Source organism: Spea bombifrons, chromosome 6 (assembly GCF_027358695.1).
Source record: "Spea bombifrons isolate aSpeBom1 chromosome 6, aSpeBom1.2.pri, whole genome shotgun sequence".
NCBI lineage: Eukaryota > Metazoa > Chordata > Amphibia > Anura > Pelobatidae > Spea > Spea bombifrons.
This window is the reverse complement of record NC_071092.1, coordinates 44755362-44773189: the sequence shown is the minus strand read 5'-3', so window position 1 is coordinate 44773189 and position 17828 is coordinate 44755362. Positions and strand designations below refer to the sequence as shown.

Genomic DNA, 17828 nt, shown 5'->3' with positions numbered 1-17828 from the left:
GACTTTTAAATCAATAAAATGCATATTCAAATATAACCAGAGCTAAGTTTAAAATGCCAATGGGCGGAGCTTTCTGCGTACAAACGCAAACATACTGTATTTTCTCTTTATTTTCTACTTAAATACTTGACAATTAAGTTAAAGGCACGTTAAAGCTGTTGAGTGTTTTGATCTATAGATCATGTTTATCCAAATTTCTCCCAGAGTATTGATCAAAAAACATTTACTTACAAATATTTTTTCCCCATCTCTGTCCGTATAGACGTGTAAGTGCCATGTTTTGCATTGCATTTAATGTTGCGTGGACTCTGCATTTGACTAGCAAAATGTATAGCTCAAAAATAATGGAACTGGCCCTTAACACTTTCATAACTAAATGCAATATTAGAAATATCATCACATCAATACCTGTGGGGCTGGCAAAATAACAATATATGGACATGTCTAAGACATCACTAAGGTTTTGAGTCCTTACCCACGGTTACATGATCGATTGTAATGGAATACGACGGTGCTATAGAAATATACTACTATACTACTAAGTATGTCTGTTTGAGATACAGCCCTTGAGTACCGCATGGGGTTGGAAATACAGGGTTCTGAGCATCTTTTCAGTCTCGGGGCAGAATAGGAGCAGCTCTGGCCCATGGGAGAGAATCTAGAAATGGCATCTAGCCGACAAGTCTTTATGCCTAAGTGGAACAGCACCTTTAAACAGCATGGGAGATTTTTGTTTTACTCGCAATTCCGCACATGGCCACAAGGGGTGCATAACTTTTTGGATATGCTCCAAACTATAATATGCCTGTAAAGGTCTTTATTAATGACTCGTTAGCATCTGTACACATATGCGTGCAGAGAACAACACATTCCTGTCCATCGGGGATAGGAGAATCAGTTACAAATGCAGGTTTTTTTGGCCGGACCACCTTTTCGGAGTAAATGTGCAATGAATTAACAGATATTCCTCATTCCACAGCTGAAACATAGCGTGCCTATTAAATATTCATGTTCTCTCTCTCTTTTTTTTTTTTTTTTTTTTCTTTTCAAAAAGAGTGCAAGATCCAAAAAAAAATAACTTAAAGCTGAAACTTTTGGCAAAAAAAAAAAAGCTGGTCCGGTTCTGCTGACACTAAACCTCAAACTGAATTCTAAAAAAACGTTGTTTCCTGATTGAATTACCATAATCTGTGTTTTCTAGCATCCGTAGGCGAAAAAAAAAAAAATAACTAAGCTAAAAAAAATTATGCTAAGAGCAGGGCGATCAAAAGGAACATTCCAATGGTTTCCATGGGGACTGCACCACAATTAGAACACTAACCAAGAACATCTATGAGATTTAAAGCTCTAAGTCTATGTGCTCCCCAACATGGCAGCGCGGATGGAAGAGAAGAGGCAATTTGTTTTTTTTGCAGTTGAAAGGGAAGAAAGAAGCGCGAGGAAAGGAAGTAAGGAATGGGAAAATTGTACCTGGGCCTAATTTGTGTCCACCGGAGTCAAAGGCATGTAGCACTGTATCTGCAATACAAGAGGAAACGTTCAATCTTTTTCCTTGGCGCCTGGTGACAAGGTGCAGGAGGAGAGCGAGTTTAATGGCAACAAAATTAAATAAATAATTTACCCAGTTCCACACCACATCTACATCATATTCCCATGGTTTTCATGGGTTTTTATTAAATTATTTTAGTTTTTTCATCCAAGAATCTAGAACCGGCATATCTGGACACTTTAAGATTAGCTGTTAAAAAAGTTATTTTAAGTGTTCGCCCGTTTGCAGCTAGTCCCCCCCCCCACGGTATAACAAATGGTTAATTACCGTTACTGTTTTTACATAAGTTCCAGGGGGGGAAGGTGATAACAAAAATGGAAAGCCTTCCTCCTATCGTGCTTATCCATGGAAATAAAGAAACTGTAATTCATAGCAAAGGTACCACTCGAGAGGCTGCCAGACTGACGGCTCTAACTCCCATCACACTCAGTGTCGGGGTATGCCTGATGGGATTGATGCTTACAACCTTACTAGCGCTACACCAGCGGTGGGATGCAATAATGGTGCTGAATCAGCGATTGGATCGCTTTGATCCATCGACAAATCTCTTTAAAAAACAACTAAAACCATAAATAAATAAAATCAAATAAAAATGTATTTTAAAAAAAAAAAGTAGAGAAATATTCGGCCTATACGTGGTTTACAAGCTGGAGATGGGATAAACTATTCCCATTTTAAACAAATCTTTACAAGAATCAATTTTTTTTTTATAAAACATGATGATGCATTCTCATGGAGATCAAAGAAACTCGAGATTTTGGTCAGGAATTGAATTACTTTTTAAAAAAAATAAGTTAATGTAAATAAAAATGTAATTGTCGATTAGAAATGCATTCATCGGAAACACATATATCTGTTTATACCCCCCTCCCCCAACATAGGAGGTTTCTGAACTCTCTTACGCCGGTCCCCGAGTCCCCATTATATCCTATGATGTCAATACACACCCTGATAAACAGACCTTTTCATTGGATTGTGTAGGATGTTAGCGCTAGACGTTGGTGACATCACAGGAGGGCTAGCAAAATGGGGAATGGCTTACAGGATAAAAAACAAGAGGTCATAGTCTAACACTTGACCGTCAGAGGCTTAGATGTAATGTAAGGAAATTCTTTTTACAGAGAGGGTGGTAGATAAGTGGAGCCGCCTCCCAGCAAACTTGCGTATGGCCCCTGAATCTAGGACGAGACCATGGACCGAGCCATCGCCCAACTCTGAGTTCTCGGGACTGTCACACGGACGGACTTCAAGGCTACTTTAAATAAATACACATGGAATTTTTTTTTCTCAGCATTAGAAAGCTTTATTGACACACAGCCAACAGATACAAAACTGAAAACGTGCCAGCGTTCAGACCCACAATGCGAAGCTCAACTTCAAAGCTCTTACAAGATTACAGAGTAAATTAAGGCCAAACGCTGATCCTGGTTTTAATGCTCAGTTATCTAAATATTGGGGATTTCAAAAGTCGTGGTCATTTTCGGTCAGGAACACAATGGTGGAGATTTCTAGTTTCTAAAGAATTGTGGAATACTAAAATTTGCCCACATTTGCATCACGTTGATGTGTATAATTTGACAAAGGTGGCATAAAACTGCAATATGTAGGTGGTAATAAGCAGTTACTGATAGTAACACAGGAACATAGTAATTTAGGCTGAAAAAAGACTCAATACCCCCCCCAATAATGTATTTATTTGGTATTAGTATTTTCAAATAATCATACGTAATTAAGACAGAAGGTTTAACCCCTTAATGACAAAGCCCATATATTGTACGGGCTCAAATTGCAATGTTTTCAGTGGGTTTAGGGACCGCCCATTGTCCTTAAGGGGTTAAAAAAATATATACTGGTATACATCTATATTTTTCCCTCAATCTGTTAAATCCGAGACTTTCTAGGCTTAAGAACTTTGCGAGTCAATTGCTCTGAACACGGTACAGCTTCATGGCAAGCAAACACTCCATCTTCTAGCAAGAAGAACAGAAGTTGCCGGTGTCCAAAGAGTTAAAGATAACCTTCATCCCGTAACTCTTTAGTTACTTTTATGATTAAGGCGCATTCTAATACTGCTTAGATAAAAGAACTCGGAATGTTTGAACCTCTCGGAGGGCTTACTTTTTATGGGGAAGGTGTGTGATGTCACTGTGATAATGTGCACCAGCGTAATGACATCATTGGAACAGTGAACCCCATGCAGATCCTTTAGAAAAAGGATCAATAGCCAGAATAACGGCAGATGTTTTGCAGGAAAAATTAAAGAATTGCTCTGGTGGTGAAGCAATCCATGGCTTCAGATTTATTTTATCGCTTTGGCATTGTCTCAAAAAAGATTGAGCACAGACGTAGGAGAACGTGCCAATGAAGCACCATGATGCTTTGATTTTATTGGGGGGGGGTACTTATTAGCAAACACATCATGTCACATGGATTTCTCTATTTTCCCACGACATTTAGAAGAAATTCTTCCTTTCTTAATTACTTCCTTCTAGTCTAAGTTAACCGGAAAAAAACTTTCTATCGGCCGAATTAAAGTCTGACATAAAATAGGGCACTGGCTGTAACTCAGTTCTGGGTTCTAAGCACCTGTTCTAGGTTTTGTCTGCCATTGGAAACATTTTGAAAGAAAGGTTAATATTTAACTGAATAATACTCCTTTGTGACAATAAAGTCCACATGAGACCAGAGGAGATCCAAGTATAAGCCGGTTTCTCCAGATTACCAGTGTGTCTTCTAGAGAAGACAAGAAAAAAGACACAAATACTCTTCAAAGTACAGAACGTGTTCTAGATGTTACAAGGAAGGATTGGTGGCGATTGAAAAGCAATAGGCATTAAACAGTGTCTCTGTTCTAGATTTTCTTATTGTTATATTTTTGAGTCTGGATTAAAATGCATTATTTGTGGCTTTAGGGGTGAAAATTCCGAACATAAAGATTTTGTTATGGCTGCGACTTTTTTTTATGATGGTTAAAGGATAGGCATTTGGGGCGCGTAACAGCGTAACAACGGATGGGGGGGTAGCCACAAGTTGGTGGGAAAATGGCAGAAAGAGGATGGAATCAGACACAGAGTCCAAGATAAAAAAAATGTAAATTCCTTCTCATAATGAGACCTCTGAGACCCCAAAAAGTACTGTTTTGGCCCATTAAAGGCTATTCCCATTGCCTAAAATACTCCATTTTCTCTTTTACCATTAGGTTATATGCACTTTTAATTTAGCTATAGTTCAGTTTAGCGTAATAAACATCATAAGAACCCCTGTAATATATTTCCAGAGATCGGCGAAACGCACTTGGTGATTTAAACTCCGACGCCTATAAAATAATCCAAACATTTTAAAGCCCAGGATCCTCTAGGTAATGTGTAATAAAACGTGTCGTGTTATACGAGCATGACTTTCACAGAGCTCGCATTTGTAACGGCGCAAAACAGATTTCCCGTTTGACACGAGATACTCGCTTTACGAACCGCACATCCCACAGAACCAATATATAACCATAACAGCAGAACACGTTTCCAGAATGATGGCACTCTAAGGAATCCAGAAACATCTGGCGCGCCTCGCTATCGAAAATAAGCACAAAAAAAAATGTATGACCTGAACAATGACAACGAATGTATCCAGTTTCACACAAGTGTGCGGCTAACACAGACCCTGTATTATTAAATGAAAGGTTTCATAGAAAAAAAAACATTCTTTTCCTTAAGAATAACAACCAGCGCTGTGCACAGTAACATAACCCCCAGCACTGTATACCGCAATAACCCCCCCAGCGCTGTATACCCCAATAACCCCCTCACCGCTGTATACCCCAATAACCACCCCAGCGCTGTATACCCCAATAACCCCCCAGCGCTGTATACCGCAATAACCCCCCCAGCGCTGTATACCGCAATAACCCCCCCAGCACTGTATACCGCAATAACCCCCCAGCACTGTATACCCCAATAACCCCCCAGCGCTGTATACCGCAATAACCCCCCAGCACTGTATACAGTAATAACCCCCAGCACTGTATACCGCAATAACCCCCCAGCGCTGTATACAGTAATATAACCCCCAGCACTGTATACAGTAACATAACCCCCAGCACTGTATACCGCAATAACCCCCCAGCGCTGTATACAGTAATATAACCCCCAGCACTGTATACAGTAATAACCCCCCAGCGCTGTATACAGAAATAACCCCCCAGCGCTGTATACAGTAATATAACCCCCAGCACTGTATACAGTAATATAACCCCCAGCGCTGTATACAGTAATAACTCCCCAGCACTGTATACAGTAATATAACCCCCAGCACTGTATACAGTAATATAACCCCCAGCGCTGTATACAGTAATATAACCCCCAGCGCTGTATACAGTAATATAACCCCCAGCACTGTATACAGTAATATAACCCCCAGCGTTGTATACAGTAATATAACCCCCAGCGCTGTATACAGTAATATAACCCCCAGCGCTGTATACAGTAATAACCCCCCAGTGCTGTATACAGTAATATAACCCCCCAGCACTGTATACCGCAATAACCCCCCAGCGCTGTATACAGTAATAACCCCCCAGCACTGTATACAGTAATATAACCCCCAGCACTGTATACAGTAATAACCCCCCAGCGCTGTATACAGTAATAACCCCCCAGCACTGTATACAGTAATAACCTCCCAGCACTGTATACAGTAATATAACCCCCAGCACTGTATACAGTAATAACTCCCCAGCACTGTATACAGTAATATAACCCCCAGCACTGTATACAGTAATATAACCCCCAGCGCTGTATACAGTAATATAACCCCCAGCGCTGTATACAGTAATATAACCCCCAGCACTGTATACAGTAATATAACCCCCAGCGTTGTATACAGTAATATAACCCCCAGCGCTGTATACAGTAATATAACCCCCAGCGCTGTATACAGTAATAACCCCCCAGTGCTGTATACAGTAATATAACCCCCAGCGCTGTATACAGTAATATAACCCCCCAGCACTGTATACAGTAATAACCCCCCAGCACTGTATACAGTAATATAACCCCCCAGCGCTGTATACAGTAATATAACCCCCAGCGCTGTATACAGTAATAACTCCCCAGCACTGTATACAGTAATATAACCCCCAGCGCTGTATACAGTAATAACTCCCCAGCACTGTATACAGTAATATAACCCCCCAGCACTGTATACAGTAATATAACCCCCAGCGCTGTATACAGTAATAACCCCCAGCACTGTATACAGTAATATAACCCCCCAGCACTGTATACAGTAATAACCCCCAGCGCTGTATACAGTAACTCCCCAGCACTGTATACAGTAATAACCCCCCAGCACTGTATACTGCAATAACCCCCCCAGCGCTGTATTCTGCAATAACCCCCCAGCGCTGTATACAATAATAACCCCTAACGCTGTATGCATTAATAATAATTTTAATATGCAGCTGACTAAGAAACATTATATAATCCAAAAAAGTTTGTTTTTAATATGATAAAAGCCAAAAAAATGATGGGAGCTCCCTTTTCTTACCGCATCTGACTTTAGGTTTCATCGTTCCAACACAAAATTACAAATGAATACATAATATGCGAAACACATCCCATAAGTAGCAGAAACCACAAAAATATTAAATTCCCAAAAAGTGAAAACTGCACAGAATTCCCCGCCAGACCTTCTATACATTGAAGATCCGCCAAAGGATTAAGATCTGAAACTTAAAAATATTAAGTCAATTTTTACCACGAATCAACACCCGATATAATCTCTTTGTAAACCCCAATTATATCTAATTATATCGAATCATTCACACATTTAAAAACCCACTTAGTTTATCTTAAAATTCCACCGTCTAAACCTTACATCTTTTACAGATCTTATCTAAGTTTTAATACTTGTAGTTTGGGTTTGCTTATTAACTTCATTCCCCAGTTTAGAAACCGTTGCCCTACTCGTGATCCGCTTAATTTGATTCTAATCTGTAACATGAACAACAAAATTACCTTCGATCGGATCAGAGCCAAATATCTTAAGTAGGAGAAGGCTTTTTGGGTTATTAACTTATAAGGCAATGGAGCAGAGGTTTTTCAAATAATAAAAGGATTTTTCGTAGAAAAAAGGGAATACTGGCAGACATGAAAATGTTTGAAATATACACCCAGGCGACTTAAACAAGGACTTTTCTGTTGATTAAACTTAAATGAGAAAAGATTTGTGTAAATATTATGACAAAATCTCGAGGATCGTATTGGATTTACTCTCCGAGTGATCTTCATTTAAGGCCGGGAGAATGGAATTAATAACAAACATAATAAATGGACGGTTTATTCTGAGAACACAGGATTTTCGGAAACAATCATAACGTTCTGCCTTTTTATTGAAAATGATTTCTAATATTAAGTTCAGGGTGACTTCTGGTGTTATTCCGAAGACGCTTTATCAGGTGTTCAGAAAATGGTTATTACGCTCAGGCGTAGAATATGGACATTATTTTCCAGAATTATAATGGGTTTTCTGGTAAGACCAGATCAAGATGCCTATACCTATCGAGCGACCCTCTTTACCATGGTTGGTGCTTCTTTGAGACCCAAATCCACGTGTCGCTCCTCCTCCTGATGAACCTTTTTTCCAAGGAGCTCAGAATGTTGGCTGGGTATGAAGATATCACAGTGTTCTACAGCCCTAAAAGCCCCGATAATGTGTATGGAAACCAACCAAGTATAGTGTGTATGCTAAGAGCCAAGCCACGGTCCCGTCCTGGGGTTTTCAGCATTATATTCAAGCCCCCTGCAAGTTAATGGGGATTTCACTCGGGAGTGCTAAAATTCATCTTTAATTAGCTTTCCGATGAGAGCACGTTCAACCCTACCACACCTCAACTGAGTCAAGCCCAGACATATGACGTGGGTACACCACCATGTCTCACAATCTATCCCTTCTCAAATAGGACCGTCCCAATTGCGTGACTCTGTCCCGCTGCCCTACGAATCAGTGATTTGGTCCAGCGATACGGCGGCTCTTCCCCCTTTGCGATCTTCTCGGTGTTGGGTGTTGTGTTGGAAGTGATGTCTCATCCTGGAGAGCCATACAGTGACCCGGAAAAAGTGTGAAACATCCCATTGCATCGTACCAATCACTTTTTAAGAAGGGTTTAAAACAAAACAAAAAAAAAAAATGAATAAAAATTCACAAAATTCATAAAAGATGAATGTGTTCCCCCTGCCCTGCCATTGATATTGAATGCCCTACTTTATTGGAAGCCATTGGGATGCTTTCTCCTGGCATTAATCAACAGGAAAGCCAATTCAACTTCTCAATTCAATTACCAAAGTAATAAAGTAAAAGTGGCTTCTGAACAAACTCCAATGATAAAAATACTGTGTTTTGCATTAAAAAAATTCAACACATTTGGCAGAATTAACACACAAAAAAAAGCTAATCTCTGTCCATCGTCAAGCTCATGAAATTTGTTCATGTTTTTCATACAGAATAAATTTGGGAGACTGCCCTACTGAAAGGGAAACAAATGAGTTATTTTTATAAAACAAAACAAAAAAAACACCAAAACACCCAGATTTTATTAATAAACGCACATTTTCACCGTACGGCCTCTCTAGCTCTCTCAGTGGTTGACGGAGCTGTATAAAATGTTTTAGAGAAAGCGCTGGTAATGTGTGAAACAAACCCACCGGAGTAATAAAGGTTTAATAACTGAAAGCCTGGAAAGCAAAGAGGTTTTTTTCTTGGGTTTTTTTTTTTTTTGGTTTTCTAGAAAGAAAAAATGAAAAAATAAATGGAATGACTAAGATGTGAAGCATGGAGAATCCCCGGGGTTCACTCACTTCATAAACCAACAACACGGAACGAGATGTAACTTCAATAGATGTATTTGTACTTATAGAAGACAAAGGTTTGTTTCTTTTTTTTCATTAAAGGGCGTTTGCCTGTTTTATACAAAAGGAATTGTCTCTTTTCAAGTGTTTTTCCCAGGGAGTTTATGAATCAGTCAAATTACATTAAAATGATAATAAACAAATCCTAAGATACAGTGTTGAGTTCCTTTAATTTGAAATGTTAAACAAGTTTATATTCTTTGGACGTATGCATCCGATGTTTGTTAAAGGGAAAGTTCCACTGGAAAAACGAAATTCCTGTATACAGTAACCCCCAGCGCTGTATACAGTAATATACGCCCCAGCGCTGTATACAGTAATAACCCCCCAGCGCTGTATACAGTAATATAACCCCCAGTGCTGTATACAGTTATAACCCCCCAGTGCTGTATACAGTTATAACCCCCCTGTGCTGTATACAGTTATAACCCCCCTGTGCTGTATACAATATTAACCCCCAGAGCTGTATACAGTAATATAACCCCCAGCGCTGTATACAGTAATATAACCCCCCAGCGCTGTATACAGTAATATAACCCCCAGCGCTGTATACAGTAATATAACCCCCAGCACTGTATACAGTAATATAACCCCCCAGCACTGTATACAGTAATATAACCCCCAGCGCTGTATACAGTAATATAACCCCCAGCACTGTATACAGTAATATAACCCCCAGCACTGTATACAGTAATATAACCCCCCAGTGCTGTATACAGTAATATAACTCCCAGTGCTGTATACAGTAATATAACCCCCAGCGCTGTATACAGTAATAACCCCCCAGCGCTGTATACAGTAATATAACCCTCCAGCACTGTATACAGTAATATAACCCCCCAGCGCTGTATACAGTAATATAACCCCCAGCGCTGTATACAGTAATATATAACCCCAACGCTGTATACAGTAATATAACCTCCAGCGCTGTATACAGTAATATAACCCCTAGTGCTGTATACAGTATTATATCCCCCCAGCGCTGTATCCAGTAATATAACCCCTAGTGCTGTATACAGTATATCCCCCCAGCGCTGTATACAGTAATATAACCCCCAGCGCTGTATACAGTAATATAACCCCCAGCGCTGTATACAGTAATATAACCCCCAGCGCTGTATACAGTAATATAACCCTCCAGCACTGTATACAGTAATATAACCCCCCAGCGCTGTATACAGTAATATAACCCCCAGCGCTGTATACAGTAATATATAACCCCAACGCTGTATACAGTAATATAACCTCCAGCGCTGTATACAGTAATATAACCCCTAGTGCTGTATACAGTATTATATCCCCCCAGCGCTGTATCCAGTAATATAACCCCTAGTGCTGTATACAGTATATCCCCCCAGCGCTGTATACAGTAATATAACCCCCCCAGTGCTGTATGCAGTAATATAACCCCCAGCGCCCCCAAACCCTCCCATAATCACCTCTCCCCCCAAACATTTTATCCAGTATCTTTCCTTCATCAAATCTCCGTTTCATGACCTGAACATAAAAAGTCTTCTGAAAAGCGTTGATAATAATGATACCGGTCTGTATACTGGTTGCGGTCTACATTTTGTGGTCTTTTGGGTGTTTATGAAGATTATTGTTTATCTCTGATATTTCCGTGTTCTCTTGGCATAAATCACGCAGATTTGGCAGGGATTTAAAAGAAGGAAAATTACTAATACTGTAAGCCAAATGTATTACTTGTTACTTCATCAATCACTATATATCTGGGGGAAGTTTCCCAGGTGTTTTTGTTGTGTTGTTTTTAACGTGTTTTAAGATGCCCACCATCCAGACTGACCTTCTTTAGTCACATTTTACGTAACAATTCTTTAGAGTAGCTTTATATATATCTAAAGCTCCCTTAATTTCTTTTGTGCCTGGACTGCTTTCACTGGAGGTCTATTCTAGGTATCTACTACCCTTCCTTCCTCTGACAACAACTCACTGAACAAAGCTGTCTAGTTTTGGCCATTCTGACATTTCTCTAAACTCTCCTATATAATGCGGGTGAAATGGAATTATCATACCTGGGAACTCTCTGGGTTTGACTCGGTGTCTCTGGATAAAAAACCTGCTCCCCCTGGGTCTCCGAGTCAGCTTCTTCCTACTCTGGGAAAAGGAGCGGCATTTGACCACGCCCACTGCCCGCCTATCCACCGCCCACCTTCCCTCCTACTAAAGGTTATCTGGGGCTGCTCCCATCCATATACCCAGCTAGCCCTCCCTCGCCATAGACACTAGCCCTGTCCTTTCACAAAGCCACTCTCCGGGAGAGAGCTCCGTGTGGACGACCCCGAGACGTTCCATGTGGGTCCAGCCCGTCCTCCTGTGACACTCGAAAAACATACAAAAAAATAGTTTTCTAATTTCAGAATAGAAGTTTCCCTGGTCATAAATAAATTAATTTCCTAACATGCAGACGCACATACTTACTTCTTTAATTTACTTTAAGTAATGTATCTGTGAAAAAAGAGATGGAAAGGAGGTGAACATCTGGCATAGTTATAAGTCAATGTCTTCCATTATTGACAAGTTATAAAAGCATATTTGGCAGTGATCTTAATTGTATCCAGAACCCCTTCTACCGATCCGATGGGTTTTTTGTGTTTTTTTTGTAGTATTTGAGGAGCCTCCCTCGGCCTCCCACTAGTAAATCAATTTTAAAGACCTACAGGATGGTGTCGGATCTAGAACAGCGCAGAGTCTCCCAGCTGCAAACAAACCCATTAAGTCCACATTAAAAGTATCTGTCATGCTGCAGGATTATTTAATCAGGTTTATGGAACCAAAATCATGTTAATAAAGAACTCGTTTATTGCTCCAATTAACATCTGGTGAAACATTCTTTGGGAGTTCTACAAAAGCCGGGCGTGTGGTTGAAGCTTGGACATCTCCATTGTTGTATTAGTCCGAGAGAGTCTTCAGAACAAAGTGATATCTCTCACTCGGCTAACAATTCAAGAAGATGTCACAATGTTTCTGGAACACCAGAGGTCCCTTTCTCAGGTAGTCTACCTTAAACATTTGTATTTCTATTTAATAAAAGATTTATGTATCATTTCAATAAAAGCGAGTGCGTACGTCTCCGGGGCACAATTCAAATAGATGCGTTATTAATATTATATGTAATTGTTCATGAAATGTTTCATAGATTATAGAGCGATGCTAATTTGTGTAATTTGAATGAATTCATCTTGGCTCCCACGTTAACCGAGGAGCAGGGATGGTGCTTTCACCGCTGAGTAATCAGCCGGAAGCCACAGGATTCATCCAGAGGGCAGAAGAAAACCCCAAGGATACGGAATTAAACATTTTCGTTAAAAGGGATCTTATAATACGAACATAAAACCCGAGAGATCGTTAAGATCTCAGTAATTTTGGGCGTATGCAACCCGATCCCTGATGCCCCTTCTACTGTACAATTGTCAATACAATAGGGTATATCGTCTAATACAATTTAACGATGTCTTGGGCTAGAAGAACCAGATGTATTTCTGTAGGGAATGGGCTGAACGAGCTTTGTCATAAAGGTTGAGTTGCTCCGGGGTCTTTTCACCATCCAGGTTTGATCCGAAGTCTCCGAGTGAAGCACTGCCACCCCGGTCCTCCTGGTCACTCTCCTCTTTCTCCCAATCCATCCAATACCATCCGGGTCTAGCCCTACCCCTTCCATAGCTCATCACGCTCATCAGCGCTGTATACAGTAATATAACCCCAGCTCTGTATACAGTAATATAACCCCCCAGCTCTGTATACAGTAATATAACCCCCCAGCGCTGTATACAGTAATATAACCCCCAGCGCTGTATACAGTAATATAACCCCCAGTGTTATATACAGTAATATAACCCCAGCGCTGTATACAGTAATATAACCCCCCTGCGCTGTATACAGTAATAATCCCCCAGCACTGTATACAGTAATATAACCCCCCAGCGCTGTATACAGTAATATAACCCCCAGCGCTGTATACAGTAATAACCCCCCTGCGCTGTATACAGTAATATAACCCCCCGCGCTGTATACAGTAATATAACCCCCCAGCGCTGTATACAGTAATATAACCCCCAGCGCTGTATACAGTAATATAACCCCCAGCGCTGTATACAGTAATATAACCCCCAGCGCTGTATACAGTAATAACCCCCAGCGCTGTATACAGTAATAACCCACTGCGCTGTATACAGTAATATAACCCCCAGCGCTGTATACAGTAATATAACCCCCAGCGCTGTATACAGTTATATAACCCCCAGCGCTGTATACAGTAATATAACCCCCAGCGCTGTATACAGTAATATAACCCCCAGCACTGTATACAGTAATATAACCCCCAGCACTGTATACAGTAATATAACCCCCAGCACTGTATACAGTAATATAACCCCCCCAGCGCTGTATATAGTAATATAACCCCCAGCGCTGTATACAGTAATATAACCCCCAGCACTGTATACAGTAATACAACTCCCCAATGCAATGCAAGAAGAAGTCGTCCTGCTTATATATTTAAGAAGCTGCATGATAAGTTTGGGAATTCAAAATCAGGAAGGCAAAATTTACAAGAAACACTCCATAGAAAATCCAACAGTGTAACGTTTACTGAACGTACGCAAAGATAAAAATAAAAGCATTTGTTTGCGAGTGCGGCGTGCGCGACATCACTGCCCCCGGCCCTCACCCAGCGACTCTTTGAAATATGTTTCGCCCTTCAGCGCGGCGGCGTTCAGAAATCAGATAGGATTTCTCCGGAGCCGCATTTAATCTTTAAAGGGAAGAAGCGGCCCAAGCGGAGGAGAGATCGCGAAGACCGTCTCAATGTCAATCAACCGAGACACCCCCCTCACACCTCGGGAAATCCGAGACCCCCGCAAAAGGAACCCCCGCGGGCAGCCCTGATTATTTGTTCGCGCGCTCGTACTGTTCTCGGGCGCACAGAAAAGGTTTATATAAAGAGACATTCCAGGGAAATGAGAGCGCAGAGGTTTAAAACGCCGCGCTGACCTTCCGAGAGCCGCAGATAGGGTTACAGTCTGAGTACACAAACAGTCAGCCCGCGGACGGGGTTCCTAGCGGTCTCACCGCGGGGGTCGTAGCGTGACTGCCGGGACAGGTGGCCGTTTCTCAGGCTCTGGTAATCGCATTCCAAAAAAAACTATTTACGAAACAAGAAAGGAAGACGTTCCGAAAGGCAATATGAGAGGGGTGACCTCCGGGGCGAGCCCCCCGGATTATTAACCCTAAAAAAAAAAAATCCCAACAAAGGGAGCATTGTAATGAAACCCACTATAGCAGGTGTGTCCATCAGACTGAGAATCATGGGAGTTGTAGTTCAGCAACGGCCGAGCTACACCCATTATCAAGTTTGAGTCATAATGGATGACCTTTATTTCTTTCTGAGTAGCGTCCGATGTCGCGGCTACATTTGGAGAATCTGGATTGCAGAAAAAGGTAAAAAAGCAAAAAAAAAATAAAAAATAAAAAAAGAGAGAAAACACCCTGTTAGTCGGCCTCGTGTTTTATCGAGGGAAGTTTCGATTATTTCAGGTGAAATAATGTATATTAACGCAGTTACTAAATATGCATTTATCATTGATGGGGCGCAGTGCGGCATATGATGATTTTGAATCACGCCACTGGGGTCCGACCACAACGTACACGAGACAATTAACCACGAGAGCATATTTTACTGGCTGTAAACGAGAATTTTAGGGCTTTGTGGAATATGATGTCATCATGTAAATCAATAAATAATAACAATAATAATAATAGACATTTCTGCTCTCTGCGTTGAGCGTTACGGCTACCCCACCGACAGAGGGGAGGCCGCTCCGGGCCGTTCCCACCTACAAATTGTAACGAATGGTTTGGCCGGGGACAGTCCTGACAGAGCGTATCTGCCAAACGTGGGCGTGGCAGTGACATCACTCTGACCCCTATGTGATGAAATAGCTCCGCGTTATAAAGCGGAGCAGAATGCGATTCGAGGGCCTATATATTATATAAGGTCAGGTTAAGTCTCCGCTGAATACCTGGAATACCTCAAGGGCTAAAAATGTCTGATTCGCTTCTATCCAAACAGTTTATGTCTCCGCTTTGAAGAGCCGCACTGTTTATGGGACCGCGTCCAGTATTTAGTTTAGCCGCGTTATTAAACCTTTTCCATAAAGCAGATGCCGAGGAGTCCGACACCACGTGGGAGAGCAATCTATTTCACCCAACGCCCCGCCGGACAGCCTCACCCGGCGTGCTCTCAGACGTCTGCTTTATGGGAATACCAGACCAGAAGGGGTATTAGAAGCAGATCCGCCGCCGGCCCCGGGTCTGGCGTGAGTTATAAAAAGAAACGTCTACGTTATTTCATGTGAAGGGGATTCGTTAGTAAAGTCAGGTGGCATTTCGTGGCAAAGGCGGCATAACTAGATTTGTGTCTGGAGCAGGTGCTGCTTTCTCTTTGCCCAACCCTCCTAAGGCGGCTAGAACCAATCAGAATCCATCAAACAGGAGCTGGAGCTTACTGGGGAGGAATAATTATGCAGATCCTGAAAAGAGTTAAGACAGCTGCCCCCCTGTTTTACGTAGGATTAGCCAATAGCTCAGTTTCCCGCGTTTATCATACAAAGCCGCCGAATGACATCAGCACGGCCGACAGCTGGATACGGACAACCAGGGGTTTGCCCAGCGTGCCAGATCGGGTCTGAATTCTAGAACAGATTTCCCAAAAGTACTTTATTCGGCACAGAAAGAGATATGGAGCCCTTGGCTCTTGGTGGCTCTGAGTTGGCCGAGGCATCATGGGACTTGTAGTCCATAGTACCGCTAAGCCCAGAACTTAAACGACACTTATGTAATCACCGTTCTCCTGCTATGTATTAGTGATAGTGAGGCCTGCAATGATAAAGAGAAGATACCCTCGCACCCTTTAAAGCCTGGAACCTTACACAATTCCACTCAAAGTGCTGTCTATACCCTTTGTACATTGCTACGGAATACGATGGCGATTTATATAAATCAAAAGATAAGAACATGACCGCCTCATCGGGTCTGCAGATATATTCTTCAATACTAAACCGTATTATAAATCTTTATTTAATTCTCTGGGAACAAGAATAAACCCTATCCTCCCCAAAACTAAGATCGGTGCCTTTAAGAGAGCCGAATGCACTTGAGATATAACACATATGTACACGCGCAGACGGTCCTGCAACCCAATAAACAGTCACGGCCGTAAAACGTGCCGCGAGAGACATCTTCCGTGTGACCCCCGCGGGATCTCATTCTCATTACAATTCATTCACAGCTGCCAGAAAACATTCATCGGTGTAACCCAGTGTTGCGTTTCATGCATTCTTAGGATTCTTAATGGGATTTCCTCTTTACTTACACTTCGCCTAATCTTATTTACTACAATAAAGAGCCACTCGACTCATCTGAGACCAAAGACATGTTAGGACTACTCCTGTGCGCTGCCTCCAGCGTGGCTGTTACGACATGCCCAGGGTGCGTGTTCAGGCATCTCGGAAACGCCGGCGTCTCGCATTGGTGTCTCTTTTACGCGAACCCCAGAGACAGAGAACGGGTAATAAAGCGATCGGACACAGAGGTGTATCGATCCGTGGCCGGTGTCCATCGCCACCGAGGTCATCAAGTCCAACAGACACACGTGGCACATGGCGACGCTTCTTGATGATGTCATAAAATGGGGAACGTATTAAACCACATTTACTTTTTATTAGGCATTAACGCTGTCGGAAGGCTTCAACTCAACGCGTCTGTCCTCAAAACCACAAGATTTAGATTATTCACAGAGCAGCAATTTAGCTGGGGATGGGGAGACAACGATAAACGAACCTTTGATATCAGGACCGGCCTGGGGATGACTAAGTGGTCCTGGCCATGAAATGACAAAAGTGTGGCCTCCGGATGAAGACACGTATTATGTTTCTGCTTTTGCGGAATGGGGCCACGTGTATCCAGCCTGCGGCCACGCAATCCAGAAACCAGATCTGCCACCGGTCCACCGGGCTCTTTCCCTTTTTCCTCGCTGATATCTATCAGTCCTAAAAGCCCCAATAATGTGTATAGAAAAAGCAGGAAACGGCTTTCTAAATTCAGTTGTGTAACTAAAATACAAAGTATCGTGGCCGGCAGCGGAAGAGAGGATCGCGGCCGGCAGCGGAAGAGAGGATCGCGGGTAGCAAGAAGACCGGACACCGAACACGACCGAATAAGACTGTTTGTCCGGCGTTAGCCTCCCCTGACAGCTGTATTATATCTCCGGGCCTTAATCCGTCATCTGACTCACCCGCGTGCAGGGATATTTATTTACAAGCGTGATTCAGGACGCAGGGATGCCTTTGATGATTCACTCG

The 17828-nt window shown here is 42.0% G+C and overlaps 1 protein-coding gene across 6 annotated transcripts in view; it reads right to left on the bottom strand.

Moving 5' to 3' along the window:
• ST3GAL3 (ST3 beta-galactoside alpha-2,3-sialyltransferase 3) overlaps positions 1-17828 on the bottom strand; it is a 109452-nt gene that overhangs the window by 63738 nt on the left and 27886 nt on the right. For 3 of the 6 annotated variants that reach the window (XM_053468810.1, XM_053468807.1, XM_053468812.1), the window contains exon 3: positions 1471-1518. The exons of the other annotated variants lie outside the window; for them this stretch is intronic. In XM_053468810.1, coding sequence (XP_053324785.1) covers positions 1471-1518 — 48 coding nt within the window. The remainder of the gene's footprint in view (positions 1-1470; positions 1519-17828) is intronic. 6 annotated transcript variants of the gene reach the window in all.